Below are 16,260 nucleotides of genomic sequence, written 5' to 3' on the forward strand. Positions count from 1 at the left end.
TTCAGACCGTCAGGAGGGTCCCAATAAAGAGCAAGAATTGGAAAAGGTTCAGCGGCCCTTGAGGTGACACTGCTTATGTTTTAGAGCAGCGTTCTCAAACACGCGGCCTGCTTCCCCCCGGCGTTATTTCCTGCAGCCGCCAAGCTCCCCTCCCCCGCCACCCCCCAGCATGCCGCATCCCTACTCCTCTGCCTACCTTCCGGCGCTTCCCGCCAAGAGGGAGGGGGAGGAGTGGGGAGCCGCGTGCTCAGGGGAGGAGGGAGAGAAGAGGCGGGGCCAGAGCGGGGATTTGGGGAAGGGGCTGGAATAGGGGCAGGGAGGGGGCGGAGTTGGGATGGGGACTTTGGGGAAGGGGTTGGAATGGGGCCGAGGCCTCATGGAAGGAGTGGAGTGGGGGAAGGGCTGGGGGCTTTTGTACCTTTATATGAAAAGGTGTCAGTGATGCAGTCCTCAGGCCAATGTACTAGTCCTCATGTGGCCCTTGTGGTTATTTGATTTTGAGATCCCTGTTTTAGAGACTCTACATCAGCAGGGTACAGATTCTCAGAACAAAAGGGAGTTAGACTGACTACAAGCTCTGAGTGGGACCACAGGTGAAGCACCAGACAGGGATGCTGTGGCCTCAGTGGTACCCTCAGGAAAAGAAGTCCTGATGCAAACAATGTGGGACCAGAAGCTTAACTAAACGACTATGTAGTGGTCCCACTCCCTGAAAAAATATGACGATCAGGTGACATCCAGAGCCAAGCTAAGGCCTATGAGACAAATACCTAAAACTAAATCTTCGTCTCCCTCTAAGGGAGCAGTGCATTTGAACAAGCTCTGAGGCACAAAGATAGTCTTATGCCCTCCTATTTGACTGCCCCAAGGCATTGTTAGCTGATGTGATTGCAAAGCCATTGGCCATTATCTTTGAAAACTCATGGCGATCGAGGGAGGTCCTGGATGACTGGAAAAAAGCTAATGTAGTGCCCATTTTTTAAAAAGGGAAGGAGGAGGATCTGGGGAACTACAGGCTAGTCAGACTCACCTCAGTCCCTGGAAAAATCATAGAGCAGGTCCTCAAGGAATCAATTTTGAAGCACTTCGAGGAGAAGAAAGTGATCAGGAACAGTCAGCATGGATTCACCAAGGGCAAGTCATGCCTGACTAATCTAATTGCTTTCTATGATGAGATAACTGGCTCTGTGGATGAGGGGAAAGCAGTGGACGTGTTGTTCCTTGATTTTGGCAAAGCTTTTGATACGGTCTCCCACAGTATTCTTGCCAGCAAGTTAAAGAAATATGGGCTGGATGAATGGACTATAAGGTGGATAGAAAGCTGGCTAGATTATCGGGCTCAACAGACAATGATCAATGGCTCCATGTCTAGTTGGCAGCCGGTATCAAGCAGAGTGCCACAAGGTTCGATCCTGGGGCCGGTTTTGTTCAATATCTTCATTAATGATCTGGAGGATGGTGTGGATTGCACCCTTAGCAAGTTTGCAGATGACACTAAAATGGGATGAGTGGTAGATACGCTGGAGGGTAGGGATAGGATACAAAGAACCCTAGACAAATTAGAGGATTGGGCCAAAAGAAAACTGATGAGGTTCAACAAGGACAAGTGCGGGGTCCTGCACTTAGGACGGAAGAATCCAATGCACCGCTACAGACTAGGGACCGAATGGCTAGGCAGCAGTTCTGCAGAGAAGGACCTAGGGGTGACAGTGCACGAGAAGCTGGATATGAGTCAACAGTGTGCCCTTGTTGCCAAGAAGGCTAACGGCATTTTGGGATGTATAAGTAGGAGCATTGCCAGCAGACTGAGGGATGTGATCATTCCCCTCTATTGGGGTGAGGCCTCATCTGGAGTACCGTGTCCAGTTTTGGGCCCCACACTACAAGAAGAATGTGGAAAAATTGGAAAACGTCCAGCGGAGGGCAACAAAAATGATTAGTGGGCTGGAGCACATGATTTATGAGGCGAGGCTGAGGGGACTGGGATTATTTAGTCTGCGGAAGAGAAGAATGAGGGGGGATTTGATAGCTGCTTTCAACTACCTGAAAGGGGGTTCCAAAGAGGATGGATCTAGACTGTTCTCAGTGGTACTAGATGACAGAACAAGGAGTAATGGTCTCGAGTTGCAGTGGGGGAGGTTTAGGTTGGATATTAGGAAAACTTTTTCTCTAGGAGGGTGGTGAAACACTGGAATGCGTTACCTAGGGAGGTGGTGGAATCTCCTTCTTTAGAATTTTTTAAGGTCAGGCTTGACAAAGCCCTGGCTGGGATGATTTAGTTGGGGATTGGTCCTGCTTTGAGCAGGGGGGGACTAGATGACCTCCTTAGGTCCCTTCCAACCCTGATATTCTATGATTTGGTTAGGGATTACTCCGCACTTTCTATTACTAACCATTAAGGCTTTTTTCTGAGAGTCCTAACCTAATAAGGAATTACTGAAACCAGGTGGGATTGGAGTCTTAAAACCAATGGTTATAAACTATTTAGGAAGGACCAAGTGTGCAAAAGAGGCAGGGGAATGGCACTCTACGTCCAAAATGGCATTACTTATTTCTGAATCACCGATAACTCAGAAGAAAATTATCTTGAATGCTTATGGATCAATGTCCTAGTAGACAAAGCACAAGATTGGGTATTGGTTGGTGTCTGCTGCAGACCACCAAATCACACTAGGGAACAGGACGACTGACTCTTTACACACCTATTTATAATGTGCAGTGAAATTGCATGATCATGAGGTACTTCAATTTGAATGACATATGCCAGAGGCCTCATGCATATCCTTGAAATTTCTAAATATCATATACAACAATTTCCTAACTCAAAAAGTGTTGCATTCAACATCGGGGATTCTGTACTAGACCTTGTTGTGACAGATAAACAGGAACTGATAACCAAATGAAAAATAAATGGTAGCTTAGGTACCACTGATCATGACTCGATCATATTTATAACGTACAAACACAATAAAGTCCAGACCACTAATATTTTATACATACTTGGTGCTTTAAAAGGGCCAATTTCACAAAGCTAAAAACAATTCTGAGCCACATCAGCTGGGAGGAAGAATTTAATCAGAAAAATATAAATGATAATTGGGAATTGTTTAAGAACATTTTACTAGATGCCCACAATCAAGGAAAAGGCCATAATGGTTAAAAAACTGGCCTGCTTTAGAGGGGAAGTGAAGGCAGCTATATAAAAATAAAAGTAATATATAACAAATGGAAGGAAGAGGAAGTTGACAGTAATGAATATTAATCATAATTGTAGAATTGTAAAAAATTGATAAGGGAAGCAAAGGGACTGGTCAGCAGAGGTAAGGACAAATAGAGCTACTATAAGGTGGGTGCAAAACTGGTTGGAAAACCGTTCCCAGAGAGTAGTTACCAGTGGTTCACAGTCATGCTGGAAGGACATAACGAGTGGGGTCCCGCAGGGTTCAGTTCTGGGTCTGGTTCTGTTCAATATTTTCATCAATGATTTAGATAATAACATGCAGTGTTCACTTATAAAGTTTGCAGACGATACCAAGCTGGAAGGAGTTGCAGGTGCTTTGGAGGATAGGATTAAAACTCATAAGAACATAAGAATGGCCATACTGGGTCAGACCAAAGGTCCATCCAGCCCAGTATCCTGTCTACAGTGGCCAAAATTCAAAATGATCTGGACAAACTGAAGAAATGGTCTGAAGTAAATAGGATGAAATTCAATATGGACAACTGCAAAGTTCTCCACTTAGGAAGGAACAATCAGTTGCACACATACAAAATGGGAAATGACTGCCTAGGAAGGAGTACTGCAGAAAGGGATCTGGGGGTCATAGTGGACCACAAGCTAAGTATGAGTCAACAGTGTAATGCTGTTGCAAAAAAAGCAAACATCATTCTGGGATGTATTTGCAGGAGTGTTGTAAGCGAGACACAAAAAGTAATTCTTCCACTCTACTCTGCGCTGATTAGGCTTCAACTGGAGTATTGTGTCCAGTTCTGGACCGCATTTCAGGTAGGATGTGGATAAATTGGAGAGTCCAGAGAAGAGCGACAAAAACGATTACAGGTTAGAAAACATAACCTATGAGGGAAGATTGAAAAAATTGGCTTTGTTTAGTCTCGGAAAGAGAAGACTGAGGGGGGACACGATAACAGTTTTCAAGTATGCAAAAGGCTGTTACAAGGAGGAAGGAGAAAAATTGTTTTTCTTAACCTCTGAGGATAGGACAAGAAGCAGTGGGCTTAAATTGCAGCAAGGGAGGTTTAGGATGGACATTAGGAAAAACCTCCTGTCAGGGTGGTTAAGCACGGAAATAAATTACCTAGGGAGGTTGTGGAATCTCCATCATTGGAGATTTTTAAAAGCAGGTAAGACAAACCTGTCAGGAATGGTCTAGATGATACGTAGTCCTGCCGTGAATGCAGGGGACTGGACTACATGACCTCTCAAGGTCTCTTCCTATGATTCTATGACAAGGAGTTTTTAAAATGTATTAGGAACAAAAAGAATCATAACAATGTTATTGATTCATTACTAGATGGGAATGGTAGAATTATCAATAATAATAATAATAATAATAAAAGTAATAATACAGAAAAGGTAAAAGTGTTCAATAAATATTTCTGTTCTGTATTCAGGAAAAAATCAGATGATGTCGGCACATGTGATAACACTCTTTCCGCCCCAACAGTAACTCAGGAGGATGTTAAACACCAGCTACTAAAGTTAGACATTTATAAATCAGGAGGTCCAGATAACTTGCATCCAAGAGTTTTAAAAGAGCTGGCACAGGAATTGCTGGACCATTAATGTTGATTTTCAGTAAGTCATGGAACACTGGAGAGTTCCAGAAGACCACAAGAAAGCTAATGTTGTGTCACTATTAAAAGAGAGTAAACAGGATGACCTGGGTAATTATAGCCTGTCAGTTTGACACTGATGCCAGGCAAGAGCATAGAGTAGCTGCTATGGGACTTGATTAATAAAGAATTAAGGGAGGACAATGTTATTAATCCCAATCAACATGATTTTATGAAAAAGTGGTCCTGTCAGACTAACCTGATATCTTTTTTTTTTTATGAGATTACAAGTTTGGATGATAATGGTAACAATGTTGACGTAATATACTTAAAATTTTGTAAGGCATTTGACTTGGTACCACATGACATTTTGATTAAAAAACTAGAAAGATATAAAATTAACATGGCACACAATCAATGGATTAAATGCTAGTTAACTGATAAGGTCTCAAAATGTCATTGTAAATGGGGAATTATAATTGAATGGGTGTGTTTCTAGTGCGGTGCCGCAGGGATCAGTTCTTGGCCCTACACTATTTAACATTTTTTATCAATGACCTGGAAGAAAACATAAAATCATCACTGATAAAGTCTGCAGACGAACAAAAATAGGGAGAGTGGTAAATAGTGAAGAGACAGGTCACTGATACAGAGCAATCTGGATCACTTGGTAAGCTGGGAACAACCAAACACCATGCATTTTAATAGGGCTAAATGTTACTGTATGCATCTAGGAACAAAGACTGTAGGCCATACTTACAGGATTGGGGGCTTTATCCTGGGAAGCAAGGACTCTGAAAAAAGATTTGGGGATTGTGGTGGATAATCAAGTTGAACAGGAACTACCACTGCGATGCTGTGGCCAAAAGAGCTAACATGATCCTTATATGCATAAACAGGGGAATCTTGAGTAGGAGCAGAGAGGTTATTTTACCTCATTATTTGGCACTGGTGAGACTGCTGCTGGAATACTGTGTCCAGTTCTGGTGCCCACAATTCAAGAAGGATGTTGATAAATTCGAAGTGAGTTCAGAGAAGAGTCCCAAGAATGATTAAAGAATTAGAAAACATGCTTTATACTGACAGACACAGGAAGCTCAATCTATTGAGTTTAACAAACAGACAATTTTAAAATCAAGATAGGATGTTTTTCTAAAAGATCTGCTCTAGGAATTATTTTTGAGAAGGTCTCTGGCCTCCGCTATAGAGGAGGTCAGACTAGATGATCATAATGATCTATTCTGGCCTTGGAATCTAATGAATTATTTTTTATCACTACAACAAATGTGTGCATGATTTATTACATGTAACCTACCAAGGGCTAGAACCTATGAGGGCCTAGTGGTTGAAGCAGCTGACAGGGTGTTTGCCCTGAGCTCATGGTACATAAACATGCTATCAAGCAGCATGCAGGTCACTCACTTAACCAGGGAATTTCAGAGGTAATGTTATACCCATTCAGTCAAGAGTCATCAGTATGAGGATCCTCTGAAATGTTCTCTTACCTCTCAAACTTGGCAAGGATGTCAGCAACAATTACACGACTCTCAATAGCCCTGTCCACATGTTGATTGCGTTCAAAGAGGGCAAACATATTACGACTGTCCTCCATGGCGAGCCCTCGGATCAGCTTCTCAACCACCTGCAGGGGAGAGAGATCAGACACCTTGGGTACTGTACAATGTTAGGTATTATCACTCACACAGGAGTCAGTCTTTAAAATAGGAAGAGGGAGCCCCAAAGGCACTTCCTCCCATTAGACCTCCAAATCCATCTGACCACGTGCAGGAGAATGTCAGGGTTAAATTATTTCTTTTCATAGATTCATAGATTTAAAGCCCGAAGGAACCATTACATTATCTAGTCTGACCTCCTGTATATCACAGGCCTGAGAATTTCACCGTTACCTCTGTATTGAGCCCAATAACTTGAGTTTGACTAAAGCACAACTTCCAGAGAGCTCTCCAGTCTGGATCTAAAGCCATTAAGAGAGGGAGAATCCACCACTTTCCCTGGGAGTTTGTTTCAGTGGTTTGGAACTTCCAGACAGTGTTTCTGAACACTCAAACAACAGTTCTCTCTCTGTAGGTTCTTTATGTCGCTCATCACCGTAGCAGTTGAGAACTGGGTTTGAGTGGAAGCAAGGACTCCCCCTCAAAAAGCTTCTTATCCAGACAAATCTCAGACAACCCTGTGCCCACTACCATCACCTCCTATTACCTCCCTGTGCCCATTAATACTACCTATGCTATTACCTCTCCTGCACTGGTGTGGGAGTTGATGGTGATTTTACAGGAGCCACCGCCATGGCAGTACACAGTTGTGGTCATTTCTTCACGAGTGATGAGAGCCAGTATTTCCTCCTGGGAGGGCACAAACTCCCTGGTCTTGGTTCTCTTCAGGGAATCACTGATGAACTGGGCATACCTGTCTATTTCCGTGCCTGGGAAGAGGTCTCTTACTCTAATTGTAAAGAAAAGCAGAAAAGCTGTTACATGGTGAACAGAACATGTCCTAGTGCAGGTAGAGTTCTACATATCATAGAGTACCATAAGCACAGAATCCCACAGAAATGTGTTGCCAAGTACAGCCATACGAAAAAAGGCCCAGATCCACCAAAGGACTTAGGCCTTGCAACGCTCAGTGTCACGATGTCTAACTTTTCAGTGCCTAGAAAATTCATGGAAAAACAATGGGATCCACAAGCCTGAGTTAGGCGCCTACGCTCCCCATACAATGAATGGGGAGAGAGAGGTGCCTGAGAATGGGATCCACAAAACCAATATGCTAGGCAGGGCGTTGCCTACATTAGCCAATGGGAGATACCTATGAGAGGGGTGTGTCCTAATCCCCACCCCCTCAGTGAATTAGGCACCTAAATACAGACCAAAGCAAGGCCCCTTCCTCTGTGATCCACAGTCAGGAGCCCCTCTCCTGGAGTCAGGCAGCTTAGGTGCCTACATTGTTTCTTGTGAGAATGAGTTAGGTAGTTGCCTTACTCCACATAAAATGTCCAGAGGAGTAGGATGTGGTACTCCCCTTACAACTTTTATTTAACCTAGGATGGGGAGAGACAGATTCTATTCTCCCCCTCTTCCTGAGAGGGAGAAAGGATTTGAACAGGGGTCTCCCTTATCTTTCAGAAGAGTGCTCTAACCACTGGGCTAGAGGATATTCTGATGTGGGACTCCCCCAATCTCTCCTGTTGAAGCTGTATATAATTTTTTAGAGTCATGGGGACAGAGAGAGAGAGCAAGAAAGAGAGAGAGAATAGTCCAGTGGTTAGGGCTGTGATGCTGGCAGGTGTGACAGGTCAGGCCAGATGGCTACAGGAGAGTGATAGAAGGCAGATATATTAGCCCCAGGTTAAGTAGGTCCCTTTTCCCTGGGTAAGGTAACAGGGAAGGTTCCAGAACAATCAGGAACTTTCTGGAAACAATTAAGACAGATAGGTTGATTAGAACACCTGCAGCCAATCAAAAAGCTACCAGAATCAATTAAGACAGGCAGGCTAATCAGGGCACCTGGGTTTAAAAAGGAGCTCACTTCAGTTTGTGGTGTGCATGCGAGGAGCTGGGAGCAAGAGGCGCAAAAAGCTGAGAGTTAGAAGGCGTACTACTGGAAGACTGAGAAGTACAAGCATTATCAATCATCAGGAGAAAGGTCTTGTGGTGAGAATAAAGAAGGTGTTGGGAGGAGGCCATGGAGAAGTAGCCCAGGGAGTTGTAGCTGTCATGCAGCTGTTACAGGAGCCACTGTAGACAGCTGCAATCCACAGGGCCCTGGGCTGTAACCTGGAGTAGAGGGCGGGCCCGGGTTCCCCCCAAACCTCCATCCCCCCCAACTCCCTACTTGATACCGGAGGAGTTGACCTGAACTGTGGGTTCACAAAAACGGCCAAGCTGAGGGCTGACGTGAATCTCTGAGGCGAGTAAATCCGCCAATAAGCGCAAGACCCACCAAGGTAGAGGAGGAACTTTGTCACACAGGCCAGGTGCCAGCTCTTGCCACGACTGCAGGCATTAGGTAAGAACTGACATACTCATAGCTGGAGACCAGATCAGTTCAACTGTATGTTAGTTTGCTCAAAATAGGTATTAGTTTTATAAGAATCTATTTAGTGATTAGACTCTATGGAATGCTTGTAAATTGCTGCCTGCATTAATCTCACTTATAATGTCTGTATTCCATGCTATAAGAAAATGTGTAAGTTTTGCTTTATAACTTTGAAAATGTTTGCTCTGAATTTGTGAACCCAGGTACGGGAATTGTCGTCCCATCCCCTGCCCATCCAGGAGGGTTATCAAAATTTAAGTGGGCAATTATAAGACAAAAGCTTTATTAATCGCCCCATCCACCCACAGAGAAGGTCACTCTGAATACTAGAAGAGGGAAATAAAAATAGTTGATGAGAAGATTTTTCATCTCTTTGCTGTTTGAACTCTCACAGGGCTACAGAGACCAAACTGAAGCCAGAAATCCCCAAGGGGTTATCTCCTGGGTCCACCCTGAAAGACACTTTGAACTGACAGATCTCTACAAATATGTCACTCTTAGGATTTAGATGGTAACTCAGTTGTGTGTATATGTTTTCTTGCTTTAACCTGTAAATAACTCATTTATTTTTCCTACTTAATAAACCTTTAGGTAGTGTATTATGGGATTGGCTACAGGCGTTGTCTTCATGTAAGATCTAGGGTACCAATTGATCTGGGAAAGTGACTGGTCTCTTGGGATTAGAAGCAACTAAAATACAGTGTAATTTTTGCTGTAAGTGACCATTTACCAATGGCAAGATAGACTGGAGAGTTTAAGGGGACTGTCTGTGACTCCAAAGTAAGACGGCTGTAGTGATTCAAGAGTTCACATTTGTTACTGGCTGTCATGAGCCACTCCAGACAGCGTGACAAGGGCACCCACCTGGGTGGGAGACCCAGTCCCCTGGCTCCAGTGAATTTAATGAATGAAAACAGAAAGTTAACGCTGAATACAGTCATAACTTAATTATACTGTTTTCTATTGTGACAAGGCAAGCAGGGGGCAAGGAGGTTGAGTGCTGTAAAACAGCAGGTAGCAGGATCTAGGTGTGCAGGATAAAGGCTGCAATACCATAGGAACCAGTGAAGGGGGAGAAGCAGATGAACACTAGAATACAGGAGGTAGCGGGGCTGGCCATGGAGGAAGGAGAGGCTAGCTAGGTTTCTAGGGTTCCAAGTCAAAGATGAGGGAACTAGTGAAAGAAGTGGCAAGTATCTGCAAAGTGGCTCTTACCTTCTAAGGTGGAACTTGAGATAGCGGAGGATCCCTCTACTAGGAAGGAAAGTGCAGCTCATGCAGGACATCAGCTGCCAGTGGTGAAGGTTTCCAGAACTGTTGGGCTGTGGGATGTGGTTAGTTTGTTTGATTAGTTGACAATACACTTCATCACGAAGGGGCTTTAGGTCATGACAGGTCTGCAGAATGCCTTGGATAATGGGGATGGGATCAGACACTGTCTCAATCTCCTGCAGGGAGTTAAAGATCTTGATGGCTTCATCCTGCAGGCTGCAGTAGCCCTTCTCTTGCTGCACTGTAGTGGGATCACAAAAACAAGGCAGACAGGATTTCAGCATTTCCCTGAATCCCCGCTTACCAAGCACACAGCATACCAGTCTGTGGACTGTGACTGACTCCATGAAACAGGAGAATGGCAACATGAGAACGAGCATTACTGATCATCTCCTGATCTCAGAAAAGCTCCTTCTTTAAATGTAAAAATACACCACTGTCCAATCAGTAAATTAAAAAATTAAACTTGTCCACATTGCAAATCATGCATATTTTTAGATATACATAAAAACACAGAGTAGTACCCTTAAAGGGACATTCTCAATTCGAAATCTAGTCAGTTTCAAAAAATGAATTCAAAGCAGTTTGAGGCACTGCCCTGGTGTCCTGAGGCCCTGCCAATTTTTGCAATCATGTTTTCATCTTTTCAGAATGTTTAAGTCTCCCCTGTTTTTGTGAGGGACCGACACAAATGACAGGGGAAACAATGGATCAGATATAAAGCTTGTAACTTGGCTTGGGGTTATTATCCCCTTAAAGTTTGGTCCCTAAAAGAAAAGAAAAACATTCCTGTCACAGCTTCCTGCTGCCTTGCCCAGAGGAAAATAAAAGTCACAAGACAGCTTCCATTACCCAAGGATCCAAACGTAAGGTGGCTTCTTTCTGCAATGTCCAAACCAACCAAATGTGAAAGAAACAGTTTGTACTGGGCTTCTAAATCCTGGGAATTATTGTAGTCCTCCTTAGTAGGAGACATGCAATTAATTTCACAGTTCCTTTCTTTCTCCCTCCCCAGGCTTGGTTTAGGCATGTATTCAGGCCAGGTCTACACCACATACCTATACTGATATAACTACGTCGCTCAGGGATGTGAAAAATCCACACACTGAGCGACAGTTATACAGAAACTAACCCCCCATGTAGTCAGTGCTATGTTGGTGGGAAAGCTTCTCCTGACAACATAGCTACCTCCTTTTGGGGAAGTGGATTAACTATGCCAACAGGAGAAGCTGTACGTGAAGATGAGCCCCTAGTCTGGAAGAAATCAGAGGATACCTCTCTCCCCAGCCTCTGAGTCTTATGGTTTCCCAATTAAGAGGCACGGCTGCTAGCTCCACTTCCTAGCATTCTAACAAGCCAGAGCAGCGAGCTCCTCTGCCTAGGCCTGGCAGCACCAGCAACCTTTAAGAGACGGCTCTCAGCACAGTGAAGGCGTTTAATCCCTTCCTGATCCAACTAGGGGTCGGGCACATACACTCCCTCATTAAGTGGAAACAGGGATACTGACTGTACTAAAAAGAAAAGGAGTACTAGTGGCACCTTAGAGACTAACCAATTTATTTGAGCATAAGCTTTCGTGAGCTACAGCTCACTTTATTGGATGCATTCAGTGGAATGCAGTGAGCTGTAGCTCACGAAAGCTTATGCTCAAATAAACTGGTTAGTCTCTAAGGTGCCATTAGTACTCCTTTTCTTTTTGCAAATACAGATTAACACGGCTGCTACTCTGAAACCTGTCATTATGCAAGGCACTGCATTTAGCCGTATGCAGTGAGTGAGCTGTAGCTCACGAAAGCTTATGCTCAAATAAATTGGTTAGTCTCTAAGGTGCCACTAGTACTCCTTTTCTTTTTGCGAATACAGACTAACACGGCTGCTACTCTGAAACCTGACTGTACTAAGAAAATGCTGTCAATGTACAAAGCAAACACACTGAAATATGAGAAAACAACTGGGGGTGTGTCTCTAATCTCTGTTATTAATTATTTCTGGTAACAAAAGTAGGTAAGAAATGTTCAGTCAGAGTATGTTTGCTAAGCTGATGCAATCCCTTTGAGGTGTACATTTAACAGGAGGAAGAGGAGTAGCAAACTCTACACCTGTACACTGGAGTCAAGTTCATGTTCACAGATTAGCCACAGCACTGAACACAGTTTGTGTTGGGCCAATTTCCTCTGTCATCCCAGACCTTGTCCTCAAAGAGGAAAAGTATTTGTGGCAGATTGTCTCAGGGCTATGCACAGGAGAGGGGAAGCTTCAAACCGAAGTCTGGGGAGAGAAGGAGCTGGTCCCTCTGCCAACCAAAGGGTGCATAATGGTCCCAAAGAGGACAGAGGGTCAGGCCCCATCCCATTTTGCACCATGGGAGCTGGCAGCCTGTGAATGCTATCAGCATGCTGGAGAGTTCAGATTATCCCTGGGTGCACAGGGTCTGCATCATTCAGTACTTGGGGTAATACTCGCATAGCACCTTCTCCCCTACCGCAGGGGGATAAGAGGTTTAAGGGACCCTGCCAAATGAAAAAGCACTTACTATTGATACCGACATCTCCATAAGGCAGTGGCAGCAATGGGGAATGCAGAGGGTGCTGGGTGTATCTCAAGATAGGGTTCCTCCTATACGTCTGTTCCACTACTTCAAAGTTCATACTGTTTTCCTGAAGGACAGAAGAAATTTCCTCAAACCTGCCCAGTTTTTCCCCAGAACTCTTCATATTGCCAGGTTTAAACATGAGCTTCTCCCATCAGAGTTCCACAGGGGCCCAAATAACTAGGTAACAGCTCAGTTAACTTGTACTGTAAATATTTGTATAAGAATTGAAACCACCTCCCGCAGCCTGAGACTGGGACACACAAGTGCCTGAGGGGAACTGGACATACTGGTTTGTATGTGTCCAAGAGAGCAAGTCACACTTGTCAGAGGAAGTATGAATCCTAATTTGCACAAGGGGTTCACATGTGATTCAGTTCTGTGGATTCTGTCACATGTGCATGAGGAATCAGGATGTGTCTGGGGTGGGGACTCCTGATGTTTGACCACGGCGGATTCATACATACCTGGGTTGGGGAACCTGACATTTGTGCACTCAGGAGTCACATGCCCAATGGGAATGGGAATCCCAAGGTTGGTGTCTGCAGGATCCACACATGACATAGCTGACGTGGAAGTTTCTGATTTGTGCATAAGGGGGATTTACACACACCTAGTATGGACTCCAGTGTGTGCCTGGCGAAACCCCACAATAGGATTAGCCCTGAACTCATGCAGATTAGTTTATATCTTGAAGCATGACATTTGATTATTTTAGCTACATAATTAAAAATGTTTTCCCTCAGTCCTTTTAAGACACCAGTCTTCTCTCCTAACATACCTAAGATAGTGACTAAACAAGGTCAGCTGCAGATAATAACACCAGAACCTTGGTAGAAGTGGGGGGCCACAAGGGCAGGTGGAGGGATAGGGGCTCCCCACAGTGATGGGCAGCTTTTACCGTGGCCCAGCTCTGGCTTTTGGCTTGACCAGGGGGTGGGGCCTTAGGGGGAGAGGGGGAGCCGGGGCAGGGCTATGGAGAGGGACCAGGCCTCATAGTGAGGGGGAGCTAAGGCCCTCCCACCACGAAGTGCAGCCCCTGCCGGCACTGCTCTATGCCTGCCCAAGGCTTCCAGTCTGCGGTGGCAACACAGCCCCTTGGCCCCCAAACTACACCCATGTTAAAAAGTAGGTGGGCATGGCTGCTTCCAGCACCCCTGGCTGCAGATCTGGAATATTCTCCTGAACTTTGACTGCAGTGTTCAATGCTACCTACCCTGATGTCACGAATAAGCTGCTGTGTGGGTGTTTCTATGGGAACCTTGCTGTCAATGACTCCTTGGATGGCAGAGGCCCAGCGCATGGCTTCATTCAGTAGCTTGGTGTAGAGTCTGTATGAGTGCTTTCGACCATGGACTATGATGTTCCAGTAGCCTACGGGCAAACAAAGATATAGGAAGGTGGAACTTGGCTGCAATTTTCTGACTCCATATGCATGCAGCATGTGGCTGTGGAAATACATTGCTGAAACAGTGACAGTCTTATCAAATGACATGATGAAATTGGTTAAAATGGACTGTGTGGACAAGAGCTTTTCCCTAGGAAACCACTTCTCAAGGGAGAGTCCCAGTCCAAGTCTTGATCCATCTCCATTCCTCCCAACCCACAAACGCAATGTGCTGCAGATGATGGTGGGGCATTCCAGTTCCCACCTCCCTCAAAATACAAACATTGTTTCATGGCAGGGTGACTCCACTCCACTTCACCCTTTGGCTCTAACAAGGCATAAAGGTGGGGGAAGACATAACACAAGGTTGCAAGTATAAGCTATCACTTTGATTGGAGCTCAATTTAAGTAGAATACTTATTTATGGAGGGTTTCTAGTCACTTGCAGTTAAGGCTGTGTTTAGGTTTCAGAAGGACTCAGAGCCCTCAGTTTCACATGTTTAGGTTTGAATTTAGTCTCCAATTTTTAAGCACCTTTGCTCTTCCCAGACAACTGTATCTCTCTATTTTTTTTTTTGTCAAAGATTTACTAACTTCTGCAGAGGAATCATTTTAGAATTTTAAACCTTTTAGAAATCTTCCTGAGACTGTAATGGTGTGGCGCACTTATGGCTGGAAAGCCAGTCACACACCAAAAAAAAAAAAAAAAAAAAAAAAAAAAGACAGTTACCTTTTCCATAACTGGTGTTCTTCGAGATGCGTTGCTCGTGTCTATTCCATATTAGCTGTGTGGGCTCACCACACGCACCGGTGCCGGAAGTTTTTCCCTCAGCAGTATCTGTAGGGGACCAGCTCCAGCACCCCCTGGAGTGGCACCTGCATGGCGCTGTATAAGGGGCGCTGCCGGCTCCCCCGACCCTCAGTTCCTTCTTGCCAGAAAACTCCGACAGTGGGGAAGGAGGATGGGTCACGGAATGGATAGGATACCGAGGCTGCTAGCCTCTCTGAGGCTGCCGAAGCCAACCTGGCAGCCTGGGAGGGTTGGGTGAACCCCCAAGGATTCCACAGGTACCATGGTGCTGGCCACTGCGCCTGGGGCCATGGAACAGGCTTTGGTGCTGATGATGTAGGGAACCTTGCTCCATGCTGGAGGTATAAACAGAGTGGTCGGTACTGGGCGACCAGGATTGGGCAACATGTTGGCTCTTGTCCAACCAGTGCTGAACACTGCGTCCCGATGCAGATTTGTCCAAGCAAGACGGATGTCTTGGTTGGGATCTTGGGGACCGATGGCGTTCCACAGATTTGCGTCAGACACCCGGCGACCCACACCTCACGCTACACGAATGGTACCAGGATGTTGAATGGGACCGGGAGCTAATACGGGCCAGTCGCATCTTCCTGAGCAGGGCAACCTACTACTTGGAGACGGGTGATGACGGCCCAGTGATCTGCGATCTCTGATCCTCCATCGGTCCTGTGATTGGTACCAGGGCCTTGGAGACAGTCGGGGCTGGTCTGGGAGTTCTTGCTGGGTGGCGCGTGCCTCAGAGGGTCTGCACCAATCTTCCAGTGAGGTACAATGCGATGGCGGGACATCCCCTTCGATGGGGAACGGTGCCGCTGAGGCAGGGACACACGCATAGGTCCCAACACGGGCTGGTGTGGGCAGCCCCGGGAGCGTCAGGATCTCCTGAGCTACTAGAAGGGCTTCAGGCATCAATGGCACCTGAAGCTGGCCAGGGCCTGCACCGCTATCCAGAGTCGCAGGCGAAACATGGGATGGGCCGCACTGCTCGACCTGAGCTGCGGCCCGAGTTCCCAACGGGGGCATTGAGCTGCCCGGCATGGGTTGCGGCTCACCCCCAGCACTTTCCTTTCCCTTACAGGAGACAGGAGATCTTCCCCTCACAGTCTTTTTCAGTTTCTTGACCGGAGCTGTGGAGAGGGACCGGAGCTGGCTCGTGGATGGCATCAGCGGAGCACTGCGCATGGAGGTCACAGTTCTCGATGCGGAGTTGGACAGCTGCTCCGGTGCTGGAATGAGTGCTGACTCCATAATATCGCGCTCCTTCTTGGTCCTAGATTTAAAGGACTTGCAGGCACGGCACTTGTCACTTATGTGCCCTTCGCCTAAGCACCACAGGCAGCTGGTATGTGG

At 45.7% G+C, this 16,260-nt stretch overlaps 1 protein-coding gene across 5 annotated transcripts in view; it reads right to left on the bottom strand.

Moving 5' to 3' along the window:
• Window positions 1-16,260, bottom strand: part of LOC102934044 (unconventional myosin-X) — a 287,560-nt gene that overhangs the window by 29,302 nt on the left and 241,998 nt on the right. For all 5 annotated transcript variants that reach the window (XR_006284703.1, XM_037912692.2, XM_043524831.1 and 2 more), the window contains 5 exons: window positions 13,929-14,086; window positions 12,656-12,779; window positions 10,066-10,363; window positions 7,050-7,257; window positions 6,300-6,436 (listed from right to left, as the gene is read on the bottom strand). Coding sequence is in view for 4 of the 5 variants with exons in the window: in XM_037912692.2 (XP_037768620.1) it covers window positions 6,300-6,436; window positions 7,050-7,257; window positions 10,066-10,363; window positions 12,656-12,779; window positions 13,929-14,086 (925 nt within the window). In the remaining variant the exon portion in view is untranslated. The remainder of the gene's footprint in view (window positions 1-6,299; window positions 6,437-7,049; window positions 7,258-10,065; window positions 10,364-12,655; window positions 12,780-13,928; window positions 14,087-16,260) is intronic.

This window comes from Chelonia mydas, chromosome 11, assembly GCF_015237465.2.
Source record: "Chelonia mydas isolate rCheMyd1 chromosome 11, rCheMyd1.pri.v2, whole genome shotgun sequence".
NCBI classification, from domain to species: domain Eukaryota; kingdom Metazoa; phylum Chordata; order Testudines; family Cheloniidae; genus Chelonia; species Chelonia mydas.